This window comes from Cyanistes caeruleus, chromosome 6 (assembly GCF_971803275.1).
Source record: "Cyanistes caeruleus chromosome 6, bCyaCae1.hap1.1, whole genome shotgun sequence".
In the NCBI taxonomy this organism is placed as follows: Eukaryota; Metazoa; Chordata; class Aves; order Passeriformes; family Paridae; genus Cyanistes; species Cyanistes caeruleus.
In genome coordinates this window covers 38502118-38527583 of record NC_141706.1, presented here as the reverse complement: position 1 = coordinate 38527583, position 25466 = coordinate 38502118, and the positions used below count along the sequence as shown (strand labels likewise).

General features: G+C 40.0%; 1 protein-coding gene and 1 long non-coding RNA gene across 4 annotated transcripts; one reads left to right on the top strand and one right to left on the bottom strand.

Annotated features, from left to right (window-relative positions):
- Positions 1 to 218: 218 nt before the first annotated feature.
- LOC111930051 (uncharacterized) lies at positions 219 to 7954 on the top strand. 3 transcript variants are annotated; one of them, XR_015288609.1, is made up of 4 exons: positions 219 to 4589; positions 4993 to 5030; positions 5707 to 6388; positions 6655 to 7954. XR_015288609.1 is itself a non-coding variant. In XM_086895328.1 (4 exons), exons 2-4 carry the CDS (start codon positions 4347 to 4349, stop codon positions 5792 to 5794), a joined length of 369 nt encoding a protein of 122 aa, XP_086751454.1. In that variant the 5' UTR covers positions 3955 to 3990; positions 4069 to 4346; the 3' UTR covers positions 5795 to 5896. The 3 variants fall into 3 exon arrangements, 1 of the variants encoding a protein (XP_086751454.1); XM_086895328.1 differs by lacking the exon at positions 6655 to 7954 and having other exon boundaries at positions 3955 to 3990; positions 4069 to 4589; positions 5707 to 5896; XR_015288611.1 differs by lacking the exons at positions 219 to 4589; positions 6655 to 7954 and adding an exon at positions 4722 to 4798 and having other exon boundaries at positions 5707 to 5781.
- On the bottom strand, positions 3903 to 5893 carry LOC147652610 (uncharacterized). Its single transcript, XR_015288612.1, has 2 exons — positions 4962 to 5893; positions 3903 to 4907 (listed from the first exon to the last, which is right to left on the bottom strand). It is a non-coding gene; the product is annotated as an uncharacterized LOC147652610 (long non-coding RNA).
- Positions 7955 to 25466: the final 17512 nt, after the last annotated feature.

Genomic DNA, 25466 nt, shown 5'->3' with positions numbered 1-25466 from the left:
AGCGGAGCCGAGCCGGCCGCGGGGCTCGCTCGGCGGCCGCAGGGCCCTCGGCCCCGGCTCAGCGGCTCCCGCGGGACGCTGCTGTGGCCAGGCCCGCCTTCCATCCCTAAGGGGCGAAACCCGCCCCGGGAAGGAGCATAGACATGAACCCCTTCGCGTCTGTCCACACGCGGGTGGGTCTGAAGCACTAAAGTAAGAGAAGAGATGAGATATTTTTTTTTATTTATTTTTTAAATGTTTTTTTTTTAAGATTCTATTTTATTTAGGCTGGAATGTTCATAAAAGTAGGGACCATAAACAGTCAACAAGTGTATTTCCATCACACACCAGAGGAGAAAAAAAAAAAAAAAAAGGAAGAAAACAACCACAAACCTGTCACGGCTTCCCACTAACACTGCTTGCACTGGGTAGTTAAAAATCTAGTTTGTAATTGTTTGAAGAAGCCCGAAGCATGAAAAAAAAAAAAAATCAATCTTTCCAGAACGACATGGAAACCAAAGGGACAGTTAGGGCAAACTAATGGCTTTAGTGTGATACCAGAGAATCTGCAAAGGCTTCAAACTCTGCTCAGAGCTCTGCTCCAGCTCACTCAAAATATCCCCTTTTGTTCTCCAGCTGCCTATAAAACTCCAGAAGAGGAGCGCTCTCATTTTTACACTGGAGTTCTCGGTCCGGAGAGAACAATATACTCCTACCTCTTTTGAAATGATCCGGAGACTCTCACAACACACAAGCAATCACTCGAAGCACGAAATTCCCTTTTTTTTTTTTTTTCCAAGGAACTGCTCGGCCCATTGTTTGAAGTGGGATTCAGCGCACAGCCCAAAGAGAAAAGGAAAAAAAAAAAAATCTTGAGAGCCCCATTTGGTATTGCACAGAGAGAGAGCTGACAAAATATTATAGCGTGTTTCCTAGAAGTACGTGGTGAGAGCCGGCGGTGTGTTCCCGAAAAGAGGTTGCTTTTTATTTCCACCCCCACCCCCCCCAAGATTGTGATCGTCTTTGTATGTGTTTCTTTTGATCCCACAAAGAGAATGCAATATACATATACGTGTTTGCTCTCCATACAAGAAATGCCATACAATGGAATATGCGGCCGGTTAGTCCTCATAATGCTTAGTTTTGCTGTAATTAATTGAAAACAGTTATTAGGTCGTCATTGGCAATAGCGTAAATAATTGCAGCAGATTTTTACTTAAAATTGACCGGTCATGGAGTGATAGATCGATTCGAGGTATAAAAATGATGTATCAAAACATCAATGTCGATTATTTGAAATATTGTAGTCGAATCTTTTTATTGCTTCATCGGTTAAGTGTCTGAAAGTGCTGTGTTCCAACATATATTTATGTTGTCAATACTGTCAAAACTGTCAGTTTTATTACAGTGGATTTGTAATACATTTCGGATTTGCTCATTTACATAAAATGTCCACCTCAGATACCCCTCCTTTTCTCCATCTCTGGAAATCTGTGTCAGTTTAATGAAAGGATTCAAGACTCATACCTGAAGAGGGGAAAAAAAAAAAAAAAAGGGGGAAAAAAAACCTGAAGGAGGTATTGCTCCATTATGTCCAATTTTAACATCCTTTTGGAAAGCTTGGGCTATTTCTGACTTGCCAAAAGAGGGAATTCCTCTCCCCCCCCGCCCCCCCCCCCCCTTTACCCTGGCCCCTCTTATTTCCTCAGTAGAATTTGCAGACTTTTCTGCTCTCACACCTAGATTAAACCCTCCAGGATAATTGGGAAATGGTACAGGGTTACAGTGATGAGCCAAAGCACACCTGTGCATGCCACAGCCTTCCCAAAGAGAGCAACAAGCCCCAGAACCACAAACACACGCGCAGGGGTCTGAATCCTGCTAGAAAAAAAGGAGACAAAAGAAGCAATAAATATGTGTGTGATCCTTTCCTAACGGTTTGGAACCCAAAGGAAAAAAGCGAACTGTAAGCAGTATTGGGCATTTGATGCCCCCCGCCCCTATTTTATCAGGGTCTGATCGATGTGATTATTCCCTTTAACCGTAAGCAGTGATTTTTTATTAGGATGATCTCAGGCAACTCTCTTATTTTCTCCAAGAGCCCAGCTGAGGGATGGAGAAACTCAGGAATAAATAAATAAATAAATCTATTTGCACAATTAACTCTCTTCGATAGAACAAACAGTGAAATTAGGCAAGTAACTTTATTCCCCACCCCTTTCCAAGGATGAGGGTGTTTTAAAGGTGTTGGTGAGATGGACCTGACGGGTGTGTGGGTTAGTTTCTTTCCCCTTCCCCCTTCCCGCAACATCCCCCCCCCCCCCCCGGGATATCTATGTGTAAATAGATGCTGAAGAGATTTCTGAGTTCACGGGAAAGAAGGAAGGTTAGTTAAGGGAATGGCTGCGCGCCTGGCAGGTATTTTAATGACCGTCCCTTCCTTTGAACACTTTCAATTTCTCTGCTTCTTGTACAGAATATGTTTCCCAAACCAAGTATGATTTCTGTTGTAACTCTCGTGTGTGTTTGTGATCCCTTCTGAGGTAAATTGAGAAGTACGCTGCGCAAAAGGAGGAAATCGCCCCTGGGGTGCTTTGTTTACTTTGGTTTGTAAAATCCTGCTAGGAGATGGTTTCCTCAGTGTGTGGCAAGTGTTTCTTCAAGAAATTCATCAGCCCTTCTACAATTACTTCGAGCTCCGAGGGAAGAAAGCTGCCATCACTTTCTCACATCCCAAGGTGTTGCATGGGGGAGAGAAGAAAAGGCTGGAGCATTTAATTATAATGGGGAGGGGTGGGGGGTGGGGAGAGCGGAGGCTGCAGAAAGCCGTCCCAAGCCTGTACCTGGAAAAGAAAAACCTGCAAGGGTGTATTTGGGAAGCGTGTGCCATTTAGGCATGGGGAAAAGTACCCCGTCTTGTGCAGTAATTAGTCTGAACAATAAACATAATTGGAACAAAATCAGTTGGAAGTTTCTGCGTTTTTAATTACGTTTCATTTTGTGGTAAGCCGTAAAATTATGAATGCCTCTCAATTAAACACTATCCACTTGTAAAGCATTTAACAATTATTCCTTAATCAGTTGGAATGTTAGCCACAAATGATGCTGTTAAACATCAAAGGGACGCCTTAGACGTTACCTTTTAGTCATAAGTAAGAGGATTAATTTCTATAATTAGAGGGGATAAATATGTGCATAAATAAATCTAATTTTTTTACACGTTCTCATACTGTCTGGGAGAGGCGAGGATCTTTGACACGGCTCGCACGCCCAGCTTTCCCCGGTCGGAGGGGAGCCGGGAGCAGCGAGGTGAGAAGAGCCCGGCGGGGAGCCCCGCTCCTGCCCGCAGCTCCTCCCGTCCCCCGCGGCCGCACCAGGCTTGGGGCTGGGCCTGCGCTTCGTGCCCACCACGGACAAGGGGCTTCGGCGGAATTTACTCCCCTACTCGGCTTTTGTTTACCTGGGGCTTTTTGGGTTGTTTGGCTTTTGTTTTTTATGTTTTTTGGGGTTTTTTTTGGGGCACCTGTGGTCTACCTGGCGCTTCATTTCCCTTGGGGGCAATTTTCTGTCCCCAAGCGAAGCTCGAGATTTGAGTCGAATACCGCAAATAAAATTAGCATGACCTTGATTACACCCCGTATGAATATCTCATTTACCTAATGACTTTATGTCACGTACGCAGAGGGTCAATTTCCTTTTAACCTTTCCCATTGCTGCAGTAAGCATTCTTTTATAATCAATGGCTGTTTGAATAATCAATTCGCATTTTATGATCCCTGACAAACTCAATATACGTGCGCCCGCTTTCAGCAAAGCAGCCGGCCCCGCTCCGCGCCGTTTTCACGTCCGAAGAGTTTGCGGCGGGGTTTCCCCGCTCCCCGGGGAGCCGCCGGGGCCGCACAGGGCTGCCGCTGCTGGGCTCCGCGGGGCCGTGCGGGGCCGTGAGGGGCCGTGCGGAGCTGTGCGGAGCCGTGAGGGGCCGTGAGGGGCTGTGCGGAGCCGTGAGGGGCCGTGAGGGGCTGTGCGGAGCTCTGCGGGGCTGTGCGGGACCGTGAGGGGCCGTGCGGAGCCGTGAGGGGCCGTGCGGAGCCGTGAGGGGCCGTGCGGAGCTGTGCGGAGCCGGGAGGGGCCGTGAGGGGCTGTGCGGAGCCGTGCGGGGCCGTGCGGAACCGTGAGGGGCCGTGAGGGGCTGTACGGGGCCATGCGGGACCGTGAGGAGTCGTGCGGGACGGCTGCTCCGGCCGGGCCTCCCGCTCGGCTGTGCTCCACCCCCGCGCAGCCCCGGCACAAGGGCGCCGGCCAGCATCCCCCCGCATCTCTTCAGCTCTGGCAGAGCCGCGTGTCTTGCCACTGTCTAAACCCGGAATATGCGGCCGTCCCGCCTTCTCCCTCGGTCTCCTTCTTACGAATGTGCGCAGCAAAAAGCCCGTCTCCCGGGACTCTTCCCCCTTTTTGGTCTTTGCTGGGACATCCAGCCGTGGGGGGACGCTTTCCCCGGCTCTGCGGCCAAAGGCAGGCGGCCACCCGGCAGCCCGAACTCCTTGAGCGCTGCTGAGAGGGGCCTGGTGTCCTCAGCCAGTCAGCGGAGTGTGGAACCTGTGAAACCTCGAGTGAGTCCCTGCCTCAGCCTCGCTGTACTGCTGACGTTCGGGAGCCTCTCTCGCTGCCACCAGCCCTCTTTTATTGCCACTCAGTCACCTCCAAACCGTGGGTCGGGAATGTTGTCCCAGAAGCACAGCCCCCAAGCACAACTCAAGTGCAGAGTGTACATGGAAAGGAGGGGGGCTAGGGCAAGCTGAACTTTGCAAATGTTTTTTCTGTAAGTAGCTCACGTTTGCTGTGATCTATGGTGTGAGTTGGGAACTGAGACTTATTGCAACCCCGTTCCCTCTATTGGATAATTAATGCTGATTCATAACAGGTTCTACCTACGAATGTGTTCCTCTATTGGATAATTAATGCTGATTCATAACAGGTTCTACCTACGAATGTGTGTTTCATTTTCCTCTGCAGGGTCCATGGTTCTTTGGTATGTTGTTATTCCCTGAAAGGTAATTGCACTTGATATTCTCTCGGGGAAGGCTCATTAGCCAAGGGCAGGGTGGCGTTGCCAATCTCAGTCTCTTTCAACAACTCAGTGCAAAACATTTGCCCCAGAGGGTTCAGCGCAGCACTCCCAGCTCACAAAACAATACTTGGGTACAACATTTCTCTTAAAAAGCCATAGGTATATATGTATTTTCCACCTAAGCAGGAAGCACTTTAGTTTAGAGGGTTTTGGATTAACCCTTCACTGTAAGCGGTCAAAGCTACACAAGAAGATCAGACATGTTGCCTTGGCTTGCAAGGCTTTGCCCTTCCTTTTATAAATAACCAGGACACAACCCTGGATGAAGCAGTAGAAAAGGTACCACATCTCACACCCTTCTGTATTCAGTCCTTTACCCTCTTATAACTTTTACAAAACACTTTTCCACTGCCCACCGTTAGAAACCTATACTTGACTTCTTTCTCACCCATGTCTGCTGCCATCTCTAGCTCCTTTCATGTCTCCTGCTAAATTAATTACCTCACTAATGGAAGGCAATGAAACTCAGGTATAAGGTAAGTTAGGGAACAGAGTGGTTAATACCTACTGTTTAATAATCTGAATCCTCCATGATCGTTCTAATTTTATTTTTTCCCTCTGTTGCTCATAATTTTGAAAATCTTATTCTTGCATTTGAGTCTTGTTAGGCTGAGCAGGATGATCCACAGTAACACTGCAGAGAAGATCCCATTCTCACAGAAGAAAATGGTCCCCACAGGAGAATGAAGAGGAAGCAGAGGGACAACATCTAGACTTAACAAGCTCCGAGACATCACTGTGTTTTCCATGTTAAAATAAAAGGATCTAGGAATTTCTATTTATGGTGAATTAAGTGGGGTACACTCCTTGGTAATGATGTTAAAGGGCAGAGACTGGTCTTAATTCCAAATAATAGGCCCTGTGTCTAGAATGTGCATCTAACTATCTCACTGTGTTTACATACTTTTACTCACCATGGTTTTCTTATCATTGTTAGCCAAGAACTCAAAAAAGCAAAACTTATCTTGCTGAATCACCACTGGCTTTAATTAGAAATTAAATTAATTAATTAGTTAGTACATTAGAAAGGAAACTGTCCTACACTGTGACTCTACAGCAAATAGCTCTAAAAGACTAGGCCCATGTGTCACCAGTTTTAATTCTCACTGACCACAAGGGTTGCCAATCATTCCATACACCTCACCTATTAAGAGGACCCCAAGTTCATAGAAAACCACCTCAGTGCTGAGAATCTCTGTCAACAATGTTTTCTATGCTGACAGTGATGCCTTGGGAGGCTGCCTAGAACAGAAGCTAGACAGAGTTAAAGGAATAAAGCAGGTATTTATTCCAAAGGCCTTCACAGAATACGCCTTGGGCAGTGCAAGAGCCCGGCCGTGGCTACACCCAAGATGGATGACCGGTCATGAGTTTTCACACTTTTGTAAGTTTTGGTCCATTTACATATTTGTGTTAATTGTCCAATTACAGCTTTAGTTTATGAAGTCCCATCCTTCCAGATTGCTCTCCATTATTATTAAATATAATTATTTATTAAATATAATATAACATTAAATATAATTATTGCCATTATTTATGTTTTTTAGGCCTGGAGCTGCAAAGGTGTCCTTGGTTCTTGGGCTTGAAAAGGATTGTTTTCTCTAACTACCCTGCAAAGAGAACTTGCTAACACTTTATATGAAGTTCAGAGTTATATATTAATGCAGTACAGAATCTGGAAAATATGAAAGATAAAACGTAAGACATCAACAGTCTTCAGTATCAAGTCCAAACCTGTCCCAAAGTCCCATTGACTGCAGGAGAACGTGGATGGAGGACACAGGACAGGATTCTGCAAAGTAGTTTTGCAGGTGTGAAATACTCAACATTCTAGGTCATAATGATAGTAAATGTGGACCGTCACCATCCTTCCAGTAAACCCTCAGTACAGGAAAACATCAGTCCTTTAATTCATACTTTGGTGATTCACAGTCAGGGCTTTTGTTTGACACTTTAAGTATCTTTCATGTCATGGTGGTACATTCTGCTTTTTCGAAAGCATTTTTCAAGATGAACTGGCTTTTCAGTGATGAAACATGATCAAGTTAATGTACTAATAGATTTCATTTTTAAAGTACATACTAAATTTAAAACTTGTCTCATGCATTTATAAACCATCACTAATAGTTCTATTGATCAATGATATAAATAGCTCTAGCAGAAGCTTTTCTTTGATGCAGACAAACATAAACAGCATTGAAAAAATAACACACAAGTGATTGTTCTGTATTCTTACCTTTAGGCTATATTATGATCACAATAAGACATATCTAGGCATGTGTCATACTGGATAATACTATTTCTTGGGTGTTTCAGGGCACACGACTACCTTGGACTTCACAACAGCTGAGACTTGTCATTTAAAAACATGGTACTGGTATTAGAAAAAAAACCCCAAAACTCTACTGATATGTAATTATTAACCCATATATTGAGATTTTTTTTAGAGAATTGCTTCACATTAAATACTCAGATCCTTTCATTTCTATTATTCATGTGCCAAGCTAAAAATAAACATTTGAAATATTTTTCTCTTTTATGGAAGAGATGGTGAAACTATTCATTTGAAATGAACTCTTGGATGAATGCAGCTATATTTTCTGGGCTCAGATCTCTTCTTCTCAAATGGGAACCTCACATCATGTGAGGGAATTTTGCTTCATTTTTACTTCAAAACATTGATCAAGTAAAGCTTAGTCAAACAGTTTCTAGTAATTCACAATATGTTCATTTGGGCTTTTAATTTCATTACTCTTGATGTGTTACTATCACATTTGCTCTATTTTCCAAAAGTTTGCTTGAAATTTTTTAGGAGACTAAATAAATAATAAAAGTGCCCAACAAATATTCCTGTCTCTGTCTGCATGCTTTTGTTTTGTGCAGGTATTCACTGACAGCCTGATCCTGCTTCCTTTCCATTAGAAGCAGGATTTGGTCCATAAAGGAAATGCATTCATCTAATATTTGTTCAGAGAAAAATCCTGCTTGCTTTAATGTTCACATGTATGGTCACAAACATGATCAAAACATGAGCTGCTGTGCAGCTAGGGCTGCAGCATGAACCCAGGAACTGCCAGTTTTGCCACTGTAGGCTGATTTCAGCTTTCAAATGTTATGGAAAATCATCCGTTGCCTTTCTTCCCCCCTGCTCCTGGTTTAACTTCAGATCACTTTCCCTGGCAAATGGCTTTTGATATTTAAGTAAGATCATATTTTTGGATTCAAAAACAAGTTTCTTTCTGTTGTTTTTTCCAGACTTGATCCATCGAAGAAAATCTAGCAAGATCCTTAGTTTTTGAAAGAGTCACTGTTCTCATGACACAATCCTCCATAAATGGCAAAAAACATGCAAATATCTTGGCCCAGCTTTCCTTGGGCACCTAAGAGTTTAACAGACTTTTTTTTTTTTGATTAATAAGAATGAAAAGAATGAGATTTTGTACCCACTGTGCTGCAATCAGGATACTTGTTAGGTGGAGTTTTTCCTGGGAAGGAGCATGTTATTGTACAGTATTCTTAAATCGGGGATTTATTCTACTGGATTTACCAGAAAAATAAGTAAAATGAGAATTTATTTTCCTCTGATAATAAATCATTTTAAGACAGAGGAACAACTTAATTTTCACTCAGTTTTGGAGATCTGAATGGTTCTAAAATCTGAAATGTTAGAATGAGACAGTTAATCTTGGTATTTCTTTCTGAATAAAATACTAAATAAAGTCATTGCAAGTCCAGTGAAACATGCTAAATGGTGTTGATGTGAACACACAGACAAAGAAAAAACAGTCAGAAATAGCTGATGGACCTCTTTCTCTTTACTTAAGCAGGAGAAACTCCAGGGAAGTTAATGGAGTTGCAGTGATATAAGACTCTAGTAAGGTGAGAATTGCACAACTTGTGTTTAACTTGATGCTATTACTTTAAAAGCAGAGTTTACTTCACTAAATAACCTGAAAATAAACACAAAACAAAGGGCAAATGAGACAAATTACAAGTAAGCATGCATGCAAAAAAGGTAAGTGCAAATTAGATTTGAATATTCATGAGTCACAAATCATTGACAGTTTGAAATAATGCAAAACAGCTTTATAAATGAGGTTAAGGCAAGGGACATCAAAGAAAGGCATTGCTAAATCAATAGCAATTTGATTGTGCATATACTTGTAAATTGTGGTTACAGTTTTTGTGACATAGGAGAAAAATACTGCACATGTAGTAAGAAAGGGACACATAAATATTCTTTTTGAATGTGTTATTTTTTTGCAATTCAGCATTTACTTGGAGGCCTGGTGTGTATAAAGTGACCAGATATCATTTTTTAATTTTTCCCCCCAGGAGAATTATAGCTTCCTTTGAGTATCCAATCTCCTGTGTTGTGTTGCTTAGTATGACAAAAATTCAGTTGTCAACAATACTGCAAAATAGAATAATTACTTCATTTGGCTTCAGTAGAAGGATCACCTGCTAATGAAAGTTCTGTCATAAAATCATAGTCAGTGGAGATTACCTACTTCTTTCAGAGAATTTAGCTCTCAGAAGTGAGAATCAGATAAGTTGCAAGTCTCAGAGCAAATTGCTGGAGCACAGGGATTTAAAAGAATGATCGCTTGAAGGATGGCCAGCCTGACCCTTTAACTCAGAGCTTCTTAATTTTTCTGGCTGTAAGCATCAATAAAGTATTGGGTCTCCTGTCTTATTTGTGAGTTCTGTGGATATTAGAAATTGAATGGTTTAAAATGTTGATAAGAATATAGAACCAAGAAGCAAAACTGCCAGAAGTAATCTGCCCATTTAAAATTACTCCAGTGTGTTTGTTTTTTCCTAAGGGTTTATATTTTGATTACTTAACGCTCACTCTAATACACTAACCAATTCCCTTCCTTCAATGACTTTTACATTCCATGTGCCATCCTTACTCTCTGGCATGACAGATGAAGCTCTGCCGGGTCAGGTGAAGCTAAATATATACATTTACCAATAGTGACGGCAAAATCAAGCAGGGATATCCGTTTGGAAATGGCATAGGGTACTCTGGTTCTATAAGAAGCAGCACATGACTTCTTGCAGTGCAGCCTTTAAAACCATCCACTCACTTGAATGGAGCTGGCAATTAACTCTTGTCAAAACACTGTAAAAGGGAAAAACCAGATGTCGGATAACTTAGGAAAGGGATAACCTTATGTCCTGCCCAATCCCCTACATGGGCTTGTCAGAAGATAACGTATCTCTCATGCCATCATAATATGAAAAGATACCTGTAAGTGCCATGCTTGAGTACAGAGAGCTCCCTGCAATAAATTCTTTGAATCTGTGTGTATCTCAGCATGAAAAATAACAGTTAAGTTAGAAAGAGTGAGTAACTCAGGAATGTAAAAGACTCGAGTGCTTTTTCAGGAACATTCCCTTCAACTTTCCCAATCTGTGAAGAGACAAATTAATGTCCCCTTAGCAAGAGTGAAAGGGAAAGTTACCTCTTGGTCCTAGCAGACATCTTGAAATCAAGTCTTAGATTTCCTTCTGGCTCTCTCACTGTGACTGGCCAGGTTTATCAGAGGTGAATTATATGTATGTCTACAAAAGGAAGCTCACAATAAATTTCTTTGTGGTTCTGTGACACAGAATCAGTAAGAGAATATGAGATCCTCTGATGTGAGGTACCAGTTTATGTCCAACATATTAACTTTGTAATCCCTGTTCAAAGCTCTATTTTTACATTACATGATACTACAAGACTTGTTTGCCTGTTTATAACCTTGTGCATTTTTAGTAAAGCATATCTTTATTTAAATGAGAAATTACGATCTCTTTATATTAGAAATGATTGTCAAAAACAAGTTGTGTGTGCCTATAAGCAAAGGAAACATATACCAAAATGCTTTAAACTTTTTCAGACATACATTTTGTGCATCACAGTGTAATGTGAATGCTGCTTATAAAACATGTGGTTGTCCTGGATAGAGTTAGCTTTAACTAGATATTCCATTGCTTATGAAAATAGGTCAATGGTGTTACAGACCATTCTTCAGTTCAGCAGAATACCAACAGCCTGTGTCAGGTGAAAGTTTCAAGGAGTTGGGTTATTTTTTTTTTCTGGCAAATTCCTTTTATCCTGAAGAAAATGAAAAAAAGTGAGCTAAAATTATCACAATCAGAGAGCATGAGTCCCTACAATACCCAGAAACCTGATTAAATTAATCAGGATTTTATCTTCTAATTCGTTCCCAGATTTATTTCTCTGCTTTGTTCTTTGTGGAGTTTTCAATATTTTTCCAACCAATTACCTCTACTGGTAATTTATAAGCCCTTCTTTAAGTCTATTGGTACTGATTTCTGGCCTGTGACTTGGGATATAAACATTTACAGACCTAGTATGTTATATGTGACCTGAAGCAGGCAATGCCATATCTCTGTTAGGAATTATCAAATCAAATAAAGGGACACTTGGCTCCCTGTATGTCATCTAGATTTATACACTTCTATAAACCTCTTCCCAGGTTCAAGAGTGTAAATACTCTTTTTGAGAGCTTACTTTTTCCAGAATCAGAGAATAAACTGAGTAGGAAGGGGCACATCCAGGATCACTGAGTCCAACTCCTGGATCCTCAAGAGTCACACCATGTACCTGAGAGCATTCTCCAAACATTATTCTTAAAGTAAAAAAAAAGAACCTTTTCTTAATATCTGACCTAAACCTCCTAAATACAGCTTCCTTCCATTCCTTTGGGCCCTTTCACTGGTGACAGCAGAGCAGAGATCAGAGTCTGCCCCTCCTCTTCCCCTCACAAGGAAGCTGTAACTGCAATGAGGTCTCCCTTCAGTCTCCTCCAGCTTGAACAGACCAAGTGACCTCAGCCACTCCTCATATGGCTGCCCATCAAGGCCCTTCACCATCTTTTCTGCTCCCCTTTGGTTGCTCTCTTTTTCTGCATCATCACCTTGGCTGTCTATCTGCCTCTCATCTCCTTTCCTCACCTTGTGCAGAAAAACCAAGACAGCAGGTAGCTCTCAGTAAGACCAACTTTGCTGCAGCTGGTTTCAAGTTTCCCATGCAGTAGTCAACTTCAGCTGCATTTTTGGGGAAAACTGAATTTCTATTGTATTTCTAGGCATTTACTCCTTTCATTTACAGCATACAGCAGGTGTCTTTGGGGGTGAGGGACAAAGTTTTAATGATATCCGTTACTCTCTCATGGTAGGGTCCTCAAAGCCTGTCATCAGCAGGACACAGTTTATCCAACTTTTATTCATTCAGTTGGGAGAGAACAAAGGTGTAAAAGTGGGCCTCATGTCCAAATCTCTGTGGTTCCTGTCTTCTTGGCATTCCTTCTGAAAACTCTCCAAATCTTATTTGTGTGTGGTTGTCTGGGGGAAATAGGGGAATGAGATGGGAATAAGATGAGAAGATAGCATTTTTATTCGTCTCTCTAAGTCAATCTGCGTTGGGGTTTTCTGTGGGTCTTTGGCCAGAATCCAGGAAGAAAATGGGAGAAAACTGAAGTTCAAAATGGCCAACTCATCCATGCAATGGAGAGTGGAAAGGAAATCAATACAGCAGTATAGCAATCTCATATCTGTTGAAAGGAAGAACTACTAAGGTGAGCAGAGGAGGGATGGCTACAAAGAGGAGACATCAAACACTGTGATCAGCCAGAAAATGAACAACTAGCACCTAACTTCTGTAATGCAGTCTTGACTGGCATACCAGTTGGAGACCAGGAAAATGATGGAAGTTAATACAGTGTGAGTATTTGGGGATGACTTACCATCAGCAACGACTGTGAGATCACAGTGTATCCCTGAGGCCCCTAGGGCCTCAATATGTGGGTTTTGCATGTAAATAAGGCCATATATCATATAAGATGATGATGTTACACTATGTTTATAATAAAAGAAATAGATTTAAAAATATTAGAAATTAGGAAAAATGTTCCTAGAACATTGCTTACTTTTCTAATCAACTGTACCAAAGATGGTTTCCCTTAAATATCTAATATATCCACAAGTTGTCCTTTGTTTATAGAGGAAAACAGCTCTGCTTTTGGGGCATATGTGTGTTATAGGTTTCCCCTCCTAAATTTAATACAAATTGCTAAAGCTTCTGAAGTAAAGAAATAATTACATAATACATTTTCTCTTTAGAGTAAGTCTAGCAATTGCCAAAAACTACTTGTCAATACAGTATTAGATCATGTGTGACCCAGACCTCACATGTGTCAACAAGTATATTTGTCTCCTTCTGTTATTTCAAATTACAGGAGAAAGAGACGTAATCCTCACTGATCAATTGGGAAAAAAATGCTTTACCTTTTGTTATTTCAATGCCATCTGTTAAAATAAACCAAATGCCAAACTTACTACATACACAGGGCACTAAAATGGCTTTTTAATTTAGCTTGCATATTTCAGGGAAAGCAATGCATTTCTATATACTCTGACTTCTTTACATGAATTATTATGTACTGCAAGTGACATCTACTGGAGAAAGCAGAGCCTAAATGCCTGCTCTAAAAACTTTTTTTTGTTGTTGCTATTAAAAGGACCTCCCCTCCAGGAAACACAGTTATTATTTAACAGAAACCTTGCATCTATGCCCACTGCAATCCAGTTACCTAAGTGCATTCAGGGTAGTTAAAGAAAAATTGTTCTTTTCATGATACAGAAGGTGCACAAGGCTTTTTCTTTCTTTTTCCTTTAGTTTTTTTGTTCTTTTTTTCTTAATAGAAAAGCTGTTAATACCATAAATATGTTGGGTTTACAATAGAAGACTTTTTGAGAGCAGCAGCTGTTTGATAACAGTCATCCCTGGTGCTATAAAATTACTCCTGATGTATTATAGAAATATTCACCAAAAGAAATATGGCTACAGGTTGAAATTTGAAGCTTGCAAATGTTATAATTTAACAGAAATTTACCTGAGGACCTAGTGCAGAACTACACTACTGTCAATAGTATTGAGTTTATTACCTAGAAAGTCTGAAAGCCCATTACTAAGTGGCTGAAGCGTCTATTGGACACAAATTCATAAATACCACCACTGTGTTAAAATGCTTGCAAGTTGTTCCTATCAAATGTTGCATGAGTTTAGGGCCTAAGAGCATCATCTTTAAGAAACACCTCCTCTTTTACTGAAATACGATCAAATTCCCAGGAACACTGGGAGCAATGTGGAAAGCTGTGAACTCAGAGGTTCAGTGCCACTCAAAGCTCCCAGGAGTGTCATTACTTCTTAATACAGTCTCTTAATTCTTGCTTAAAAGCTAGTTCAGGTTCTTGTTTAGAAGAAGCACCAAAAAATTCAGACTGTTCTTAGTTGATACCAACACAATTCCAAACACTTTTAAAATTGCAACGGCAAATCACTTCTAAAACCACTAAAACTCTGGGAGAAATTTCCCTAGAGTGAACCAAACCCCAGAGTTTAAATGAATATTCCCCACCAAGCATGGAAATGAATTTTTGAGCCAGAAATATCAGGTCAGAAAGTAAATCAATAGCTAGCAGCCATTTAAAAATTAGTTTATCTAATGCAGAGCTTCATTTATTTGCAATTTCTTGAACCAAATATACTTCCCTTTTATTTTGTAAGGAAAACTTAATGGTTGAAGGTTAGGCATTAGTGCAGAGAAAAGGGACATCCTTTTTCACAGCAGTCAAAGGAAGATACATTTGTCTGTTTGGAATCAGTGCAGCAGGAGAGAAACCAATAATTGTTGAAATGAGATTAAATGGGTAATCTGTATGTAATATGTCTGGGCCTGATTGTCCCCTCTAGCAGTAAAAACCCTATGGAAGAGGCTAAAGGGATGATATTTCCCACAGGATTTCCATGTAGAAAAGGCTCCTGAACTGTTCCAGCACAGGTGAGCCTTACCCTTTTCTTGCTCTCTGGCAGAATAGATTGGAGAAATGTCTCAGACATGCTGGATTCCAGGGTTCAAAACCAGGAGATAGATCGCATGAGTTCACCTCTGCTCCAAGTTCTTGGCACCTCACTCCACCCCTTGGCAGTAATGCTACATCCGTATTCATTCTCAAGCTTCCCTAGCCCCTGGCTATCTCCTGGGATTCATGTTTTCCACAATAGATACGGATGAATCAGAGGAAACTGTGTCTCACATTTCGTCCCTTCCAAGAGATTCCTCCCTACATTTTCTCTTTAGGAGATCTCAAGATTTCCTGAGTGCTCATACCCTGAGAAAGAAGGATAATGCAAAAAAAGAGATTGATACAAAGAAAAAAGACTGTCTGAATGTATAGAACCTTCCACCTTTATTTCTGGAAGTATATCAAGCCTCTTAGATGTGTGGATACAGAACTGAGATAAAGACAACACCCAAAATAACACTGATTTTTAAGCATTAGTGCTGCCTGTTAGAACTGGTGCTCTCTGGACAGGCAATATATAAAATCACCATGCAATGGGCTTAGTCAACTAAATTGGACCTTAGGCTTTGCCAGTGTCAGATAATTCATATTTTGCAATCACCTGTCTTATCTAAGTTTACATTAGTGGAAATTTCCAGAAATTAATTTCTGTTGTCTGTATGATTTGATATTTGTCCCACCGAGCAGAGGCTGATCTCTTCAGATAGGCTTCCATTTCTGACCTAAACCAAGCTTTTCAAACATTTAAAATTAAATTTCAATATCATCTTCTAAGCAGTGCTTGCCAAATGCTTTACAAATGTCTAAAATAGACATTCATTTTTAGAATTTGAAAGGGGTACATATTCTAAAAAATCAGCCCTACACAATAATCTAGCTTTTTGCTGTAATCAGGCTTCAATCATTTTTGTTCAGAAATTTCACTTTTCTTATTTTCTCTAACAATTGCCGAATATAGCAGTTGCAAAAGTGAGAATGTAAATTGCCCATTGGAGAATTAGTTCTGATCAGACTCTACTTTTACATTTTGGTGCATTTTTATTAGTGTAAGAGAAGTGTAAAATGATCCCCAAAAAAGAAAAAAGAGGAGTAGATAATAAGAGGGGAAAGAGTCCTACAGTACTGTTTCAGTACAGTACAATACAATGGGATTGTATTGTACAATTTCAATACATTGTACAATACAGTACAATACAATCCCATTTTGACATAAAGCACCTATGCAGAGGAATTGCAATGTACAATTGTTAGCCATCAGAAAGGAGCATAGTCTCAGAAAAGCAGCTATTTGAGGAGTGAATCATGAATACACCTGCGTGACGGTGACAATGAGAAATAATTTTTACAGGTGAAAAAGAGAAAAAGTCTGTAGGTTTGTTCATACATATTGCTTGACCACAGAAAATAAGCCAAAGCCTCCTGACTACACTTCATAGCAAATGACTATATGGGACTTGATTATGTGTGTCTTGACTTCTGGTGTGAGGAACATGAATAATATTTCCTGTGGTTTTGCATGAGTCGTGGGAGCATGATTACATCTTTCATAAGCTGCCAACCTGATTTCAGAAAGTTTTGAAAAACGTGTCCTCTGGGAAAGAGTATCTACAACCACGTTGATGTTCTGGATTGCTCTTTGCTTTCTGACCTTTAGATTAGCAGAGCTATGTTAGCAAGTATTTGTAAGAGTATATGTGTCCATCCATCTGTCTAGTGCCTATGCTTCTACAGTGGCTGCTGTGCATACTTTATTCTACCTGAGGGGTACAACATATTTTATGTCTCATGTGGCCTTCCTTTCAAAAGGTTAAGGATAAAAAAAAAATCATCTGAATTGGCAGATGAAAAGATTCCTGTCTAAATAGAGCTGTCTTGAAATCTCCTGAATATCCAGTTTGAGAATCCAATACCTAGAGAAGTTCATTGCTGAAATACAACTTTTGGATAAACTGCATTGCCATATAACTAAATGTCTTGTGTATTTGATATTCATCCTCTTGTGCTGGTCAAATGTGACCAAAGATTTTGAGACCTCCAGCTTTAACCTTGCAAGGTGTGGTATACAAGTTCATATTCAAAGTTCATCTTTTGAGTGAAACCTGGAAGCTTTTTAGAGAAACTCCTGAAGCTCTTTAACCTGCACCATTGGACTGAAAATTTCCCAAGCACATGCTTCCTCTCAGATCTTGTGACATTTTCAGTTCTAGTTCAGTGCTGTAAACACAGCCTTTCTCATGATGTTCAGTACTCTCATACTTATAGCACAGGAGAGATCGTATTCTCATGTGACAAAAAGATACAACTTTACATTTAAATATATTGCTGTCTCTTTTAGTTTCCAATAAAAGCTCTGAGGAATAGGCTAAGACAAAATATGATCCTAGTGGATCCAACACAATTGATCAAATGAGTACACAGATCCTCTGGATACTCTTTCAGGGAAACTCTTCAATCTCTGCCACAGAGAAGTGTCAACACCTTATAATAGACAACATTAAATGAGTTCAACAGAAGACTGATATGTTCTGTGTCTGTATAACTATCTATTATAATAACAAAAATAAAATGTTGAGATTAAAAAGCATACAAATAACATTTCCATATACTTCAATTTGGTGATATAAATACATATTTTAAATAAAGAAAAAATTTTTAGATATATCAGTCCTTAACTGAGTTTCCAGGAAAAAAACAGACCAACTATTTCTTTGAGATGAGTGTGTCTGATAGACTGTGAAATAATCTGTCATGAATCTCTCCTTGCTTACACTGCATATTATTGTTGTATATTACTAATGAAATAGGATCAAACTTGCTTATTCAGAAGCACCTCAGGTTCCAGTGTATAAGCAAGGTTGTTTACATATTATTTCATACTTTTGCAAGATGGTGGCACAGTCCAGAGACTCAGAAATTCAAGAATTAATTTAAAAGCAGTTAAAACATGTTATTCATGAGTAATAACAAATTCACATTATTTTCAGACTTCGAACATGACAAACCCAGGCACTTGTTGAAGATTCCTCATGCTACAAAGCGGCCTGCTGCTGGAAGCCCCACATCATGTTGTGTAAAGAGAAAAAAGTTGTATAAAATAAGAGATTTCATAAACAGGAAGTATGATCAAGTGGTTCAACTCTTGAAATTTTAGAGCTGCTGTTATCCCAAAAATTCTGTAAGTAGCATTAAGATATTATTTTTACAGGTGACTACTGCATTTGTCATTATTTGAATGCTCTCATTGCAGTATTTTTATCTTGACTTCTGGAATAGCTTTCAGTGTCAGTGTATGTGCTGGAAGTTGTGAATATGTCTGGCCCTCATCTTTTGGACCAAATAAATTCAAGCTGGGAGCCAGGAGCTCTGGGCCTGCCACTGATCTGCTTTGTGGCCCAAAATGGGCCACGCTCTTTTCCTCTTAGTTCTCTCATCTGTGGAAAGGGAATTAAAATATTTTTTGCATAAGATGCAATAAAAATAATTAATGAGTCACTATGGAAAAGCTCATGAAGACATGAATAATTTGTGTATTTTCTGTAAGGTTTGGATGGCAGTATTATAAATTAGGCAGGGACCCACACATGGAGTGGAAAAGATAAAAGGAAATATAGAACAGGATCCTCATTCCAACCAATGCACAAAATGGGGCAATAGTTTTATAATAGAAGTGTATGCAGACACAATTACAATATGTGGTATAATGCATAAAAATGAGGCAGCATAACTTTTTGCTTGGCAAGTTTCCTTCTTGCATTTCCTATCTTGCAAGACCCTTTCAGGTATCAGACTCTGCACGTCATTTTTTATTTCAGTTTTACCAAGAACTGGACAACGATAACAGGTCAAGAAAAGTTGGAGCCAGAAATCAAATGTGAACATGCCTATCCATTCTTGTAATAAACCAGCCCAAGACATTTTTATGGTCAGATCTTCAAGTGCTGTGAAAGGGTAAAGCTGTGCTGAAGTCAATGGAGCTGTATTCAATTTACCCTGGCTCAAGACATGGCCCCTAATCCTTTAACAAGATTTTAATGTTAGCCATGTGATTTCTATCTTAAAATCCCTGCAGGCAAGGCTTGGATTGAGCAAGGGTATGATGGGGAAGCAACCTAAAATAGTTTTTTTACCTTTTCTTTTTTTATTATTTTAAATTTTTATCTTTGACTGCCATCCTGTTCTTCAGAAACTCCATATTCATTTGGAAATAAAAAATATGTAGTGTTGCAAAAAACCCTCAAAGCTGTGAAATGAAAGCTAACTTGAGCTGCATTCTTGCATCTGAAGAAGCTCTGAAAGTTTTTCTTGGTGCAGAGTGATTCATTAACTGAAACACTTATCAACAAAACCATCAAGGTTCTGAAACTGTCAGTCTTGGACCTGGGGGTTTCAGATGCTCGCCTGTTGTGCTTGGTCAAGGATGTATGGGAAGATCCCAGCAGAAATGCCAAACCAGATAAACCCAACAGTGCCTGCCAGCCCTTCAATTTTTCCAGGTCAAGTCTTGCCATCTTTAACTGGAAGAATATTAGCAAAGCAAAAGCATACCCCTATTCTTGTCAGATTTGTGAATACAAGAAAGAATCTGAAATTTAGAGATTTTAAAAGAAGCACAGCACAGACTTCTGACAGTTCCAGACACTTCAAGTCTGGAACAAGTGAAAAAGATCATCATTTGGGGCTAATAGTCCAATGCCCTGCATGGAAAGCTTGTCTTCTGTAAAAGCCTTTGAGGTTTTACCAAATCTCCTTTGAAGCACATGTAGATAGGATACACTAACTATCTCTAGGGTAAATTCTCCCTTCATGTCATTGACCTTGTAACTTACATTTTGTTTTTAATTTTTATATACACATTTCTGTCCTCTTTCAAGTTATTGTTCCTTACATGCCATTTCCAACTCCAGTTAATCATCTTTCCTTCATTTTGGACTATTGCCATTTAAATGTTTACAGACTGTTATCATAACTTCTTTTCCTTAAGCTCTAGCCATGAAGTACCCTTAGCCTCTCACAAAATAGATCACACCTTGTAATACTTGTTTCTGTCATCATTTCCTGGAGTGTCTCTGAGACACATGCTGTGCATACTGAACATAATAGCAGACAAATATATTTACAAAAAAGTAATGTAACACAAAAAACTTTTGAAGACTACTCTCAATAGATTGACTTCTCCAAGTAGCACAGAATTTGGCTAATGATAAGAAGTGGAACACCTCATCAACCATTAGCAATAAGCTAATCAAAATCTTAATTCATATCTCTTTGTTTTCATGAATAGGTCTGCTACTTGTGCAATGTCATTAAATTGAAACCTCATGTCCAATATGTTATCTCTCACCCCAAAATCTTTTCCACATTACTGTTTTCCTATAGAATGTTCCTTTGATTTTATGCCAGATAGTATTTCTCTCCATGTATATTATTTTACATTTGCCCATATTAAATTGTATTCATTTTAATGCTTTCTAAGCTCCTCTGATGTTTGCTATTTCCAGTCCTTCCTATTTTGGTATCATCTCTAAATATATTTATTGTACAATTTTCTTTCTCTTTAAGATCGATAGGGAAAAAACATTATTTTAATGTCCTGGTTTTCAAGGATGCTGAGCATCTCTCTCTTCTGCAGGGTTCATTTGTACCTCTGTACAGAGCTAAGCAAGTAAAATTACTTTTCTCTGCCTCATGATAGAAAAATTGAAAAAATATACCTTCTGGATCAACTTAAACCTAAATTATTATTTCTTTCCTCTCTAAAATGCGCACTGAAAAACATTCATTTTGGATCAGCCAGAAGGTTCCAATTAATCTGAGGAAAAACATTTTGTTTCACTTCCCTTTAAAGAAAAGTTATTTCACTCAAAAATTAAAAATAGATACATTTTGAAGTGAAATAGAATATTAAATAAAGATAAACTATTTTATTCTTTATAAAGGGTTAAATGGAATAATCTTTTTAATTTTATTGCTTAAGCAAGTGTCATGAACTAGACATGAATTCTTAATTAGTTTTATTTATTTTAATCAGCCAAAAACTAAGGATGATACCATGTGAGTTCAGAAAATCAGGTGTTAATCAATTCCAGAATGGAAATTCTGGAAATTAACTGTAAAATTAACTGTGAAAAATTGACTGTAGGAGTCTCCACTTCTAGCTGTTCTTCCAGGAGGCAGGTCATATGTATGTCTCTGCTGGAAGCTTCTCTCCTTCCAGGCTGGGCCCCCAAATCCCTGCTTTGGTCAGGTTTCTCTTCCTAGTTCTTGCCTGACACTGACTTGAAATGGCTTTTTAGCTTTTTGTATTTTTCTGTGGAAAAATAGAATTGAAACAATTCTGGTAAGCTCTATTTGCTGTGGAAAATTTGGACTTTACTCCACTACTGTTACTGTTGGTATACTGAATTTTTCCATTGCATCGCTGGTCCCAGGGATATTGGGCCTCAGGACAGGCGGAATTTTCTGCCCCCATTATCCATGGTTGTACCCATTACATTTGCTGTCTAAAAGCTGGTGTATAGGGGAAGATTTTGGAACTGACATCTTTGGATCAATATCCAGCAACATGAGAATCCCATGGCATGTTTGAACAGGAAGGAATGAAATTTTTACCTGAATGCAGTTAATCAACACTGAAAAAAATAGGTCAAAGAGGATAATTTTCTTCCACCCTTATTAATGTAGGTGTTCCTTTTAATTTCCATAAGATAATCAATTGAGAATAGACTTAAATTTTCATCAACAGACTGTACTACTTTCTATCTGATTCAAAACTCATGAAAAGAGAAATATTAAAACCAGCTTTTAGTTTAGAAGAGAAAGAGAATTATCAAGACTCCCTGGCAGAAAATGTAGCTTCCCTTTAACATACAGGAGAAAGCTGAATCACAATGATAGGTCATTTGTGTAAAGATATTTTGGACAATGGTTACATGGTAGAATATTCAGCTTAAGCACTATCCCTGCTCTCCTACCTACAATTAAAACATTATGCCCTTAACTTCCATGACAAGATGGGTTTTCAAAGACCTCTCATGGGAATCAAAACAGTAATTACCTGTTCATCAGGCTCGAGAAGTATGAGCTCTCATTTTTATATAGAGCTCATTAAAATAGATTTGGAAGATAAATGCAAATATATGAAGAGGTGGGAAGAATCCCTAGGTAGAGAGATTTCATTCAAACTGTGGTCTGTAATTTGGCACAGAGCAACTACTACTTCCATAACTATTATTAAAAGAAAGTCAGGATAAAATGTTAGTTAAAGTTGTCTCTTCATGCAGTACAAAAATACATAATTTTTTTTCTGAGTTTGACAATAGGATGAAGAGAAGAATAAAAGATTTGTTCCCATGTTTGGCAAGAATGGCCTTATAACCCAACTGATGACCTTGTGTCAACACTGAATTCTGAAGTTATGCAGCTATTTGAGTTAGAATGCCTCATTAAGACTCTGTTGAATTTGGGAAAATTCAGTGAGACACTATATGTTAAAGTAAATAGTTTGAGTGCATTTCATTGACTAGATCTTCTGGCCTACCTTCATCCATCCAGGCAGTAATGCAGGGCTGTTAGAGGGTGGTAATACAGGCAGGTCACGGGAGTGAGATACCAGGCTTTATCTGCATCAATGCAGACACCTTGGCCCCTTGTTTGGTGGATATATTGCCCATTCCCTGGTGCTGGAACAGGATTATACTTGGCTGTATATTGTCTAGTGTTCTGTTCAGAGTGGTTTTAAATTTCTTGTGCACTGAGGCTGCCTTTTTCTCTACCTTTGAAAGATATTTTTACTTCTACTAATATATCTTGCTGTTGAGAGGACAGTAGCTTGTAAATAATAATAAGGAGCCTTAATTATGGACATAATTTAATTCCTGAAGTCTATAAATGGGTTCCAAAAAGCCCAGTATTTGGCCATTAGCTATATCTTGAATAATCCTAAATTATTATCCTCAGTTACATGAGGTTAAACATACAAAAGAACTATTCCTACTGAAGTCAATGGCAAAATTATTTTTGTTTAAAATGAAAATTTTTCAGATTTTAAGGCCAGAAGACAGGAAAATCAACAAAAGTGCCACCTAAATTTTAAACTATATGCATATTTCTCTTTAAGATACTGTGCATTTGGGAAATGCCCCCTTTTGTTTTGAAGATTGAAAATAGGTGGTTGGACAGCTTAATAAACATAACTTTTAATATATATACTGTTAATTGAAGTTAATATAACAAAATATTCAAACTACTCCTAGCATGCGTTTCTGTGTTGGACTAAAATATTTTCTATTATTAGGAGTATTTTCTTTATGTTGTTGCTTGCTTGAAGACTATAATCTAGTAATCTGTTTTATTTTATCTTCACTAAGAAAAGAGATTGATTTTTATTCTGACTACAACAGATGCAAGTATATTTAACAATCAAATTCACAATACTATCACCAAACCAGATGAAGATGGAATGTTTTCCGCACAACCACATTCCTCTACATTATGCTATCACCTTCAATTCTTCACTGGTTACATCACCTTATTACCATTACTTAATTCAGGATTCATATCAGCAGTGTTGGCTGGAGCCATGTAGACTTTTCTTTTTAAGATGCTGGCAAAATATTAATTTTTCCAAGGTTTGTTAAATGCCAACACTATCATCTCCTTTCTTAGACAATATCTTGGTCAATGTCCGCTCTATTGTTACTAATTAATAATATTTTTATTTTCTATGAAATGCAAAAATATAATCTTTCCAGAAAATAATTATTTGTTGAATTCTACTTCCTTTTCTTCAGACTCATAATTTTACATTTGTTGCATAATAGGCATCTGTCATCACTGGGTACTATTTTTTCTCATATACTACAAACCCAGTAGTAATATTTTTATGAACAGCATGGGACAGAGAGTTTTTAGATATTTCAGTTGTTTGCATTCTGCAGTTGTTGATTTTTATCCACTATAATCAATGTCTCATTTTCCCTCTGTATTATCCTTTTGACTCCTGATAGAGATAGTTTTTCGGTTTTGAAAGCAAATTTCTTCTCTGTTCTATGCTAAGCACCCACATTCCTTCCTTCCTTCCTTCCTTCCTTCCTTCCTTCCTTCCTTCCTTCCTTCCTTCCTTCCTTCCTTCCTTCCTTCCTTCCTTCCTTCCTTCCTTCCTTCCTTCCTTCCTTCCTTCCTTCCTTCCTTCCTTCCTTCCTGCCTTCCTGCCTTCCTGCCTTCCTGCCTTCCTGCCTTCCTGCCTTCCTTCCTGCCTTCCTGCCTTCCTGCCTTCCTGCCTTCCTTCCTTCCTGCCTGCCTTCCTGCCTGCCTGCCTGCCTGCCTGCCTTCCTGCCTGCCTGCCTTCCTGCCTGCCTGCCTTCCTGCCTGCCTGCCTTCCTTCCTGCCTTCCTGCCTGCCTTCCTGCCTGCCTGCCTGCCTGCCTTCCTGCCTTCCTTCCTGCCTTCCTTCCTGCCTGCCTTCCTTCCTGCCTTCCTGCCTTCCTGCCTGCCTTCCTGCCTGCCTGCCTTCCTGCCTGCCTTCCTTCCTGCCTTCCTGCCTTCCTGCCTGCCTTCCTGCCTTCCTGCCTGCCTTCCTTCCTGCCTTCCTGCCTGCCTTCCTGCCTGCCTTCCTGCCTTCCTTCCTGCCTTCCTGCCTTCCTGCCTTCCTGCCTTCCTGCCTGCCTTCCTTCCTGCCTTCCTGCCTTCCTGCCTTCCTGCCTTCCTTCCTGCCTTCCTTCCTGCCTTCCTGCCTGCCTTCCTGCCTGCCTTCCTGCCTTCCTGCCTTCCTGCCTTCCTTCCTTCCTTCCTTCCTGCCTGCCTTCCTGCCTTCCTGCCTTCCTGCCTTCCTGCCTTCCTGCCTTCCTGCCTGCCTTCCTGCCTGCCTTCCTTCCTGCCTTCCTGCCTTCCTGCCTTCCTTCCTTCCTGCCTTCCTTCCTGCCTTCCTGCCTTCCTGCCTTCCTGCCTTCCTGCCTTCCTGCCTTCCTGCCTTCCTGCCTGCCTTCCTGCCTTCCTGCCTTCCTGCCTTCCTGCCTGCCTTCCTGCCTGCCTTCCTGCCTTCCTGCCTGCCTTCCTGCCTGCCTGCCTTCCTGCCTGCCTGCCTTCCTTCCTTCCTGCCTGCCTGCCTTCCTGCCTGCCTTCCTTCCTGCCTGCCTTTCTGCCTGCCTTCCTGCCTGCCTTCTTGCCTGCCTGCCTTCCTGCCTGCCTGCCTTCCTCTCTCCCTTTATTTCTAAACGGGTCCCACACAGCAGGGTTGGTCCAGTGCCACAGACGATGAGCCATGAGATCTGGAGAAGAGTAGTTTCCTAGGTCTTATTTCCTACTAAGTTCTGAAACCAGCAGAAACTGGGAGCCCCTGACTCAGAGACAAGACAAGATGGAAAGAAATATGCAACCTGATATATATCTCTCCCAAAATACTTCTGTCTGTTTTACTGCAGAATGGAACTGTGGCTTGTTTGCACATAAATAGGAAGTTATTCTGAGCCCACTAATAC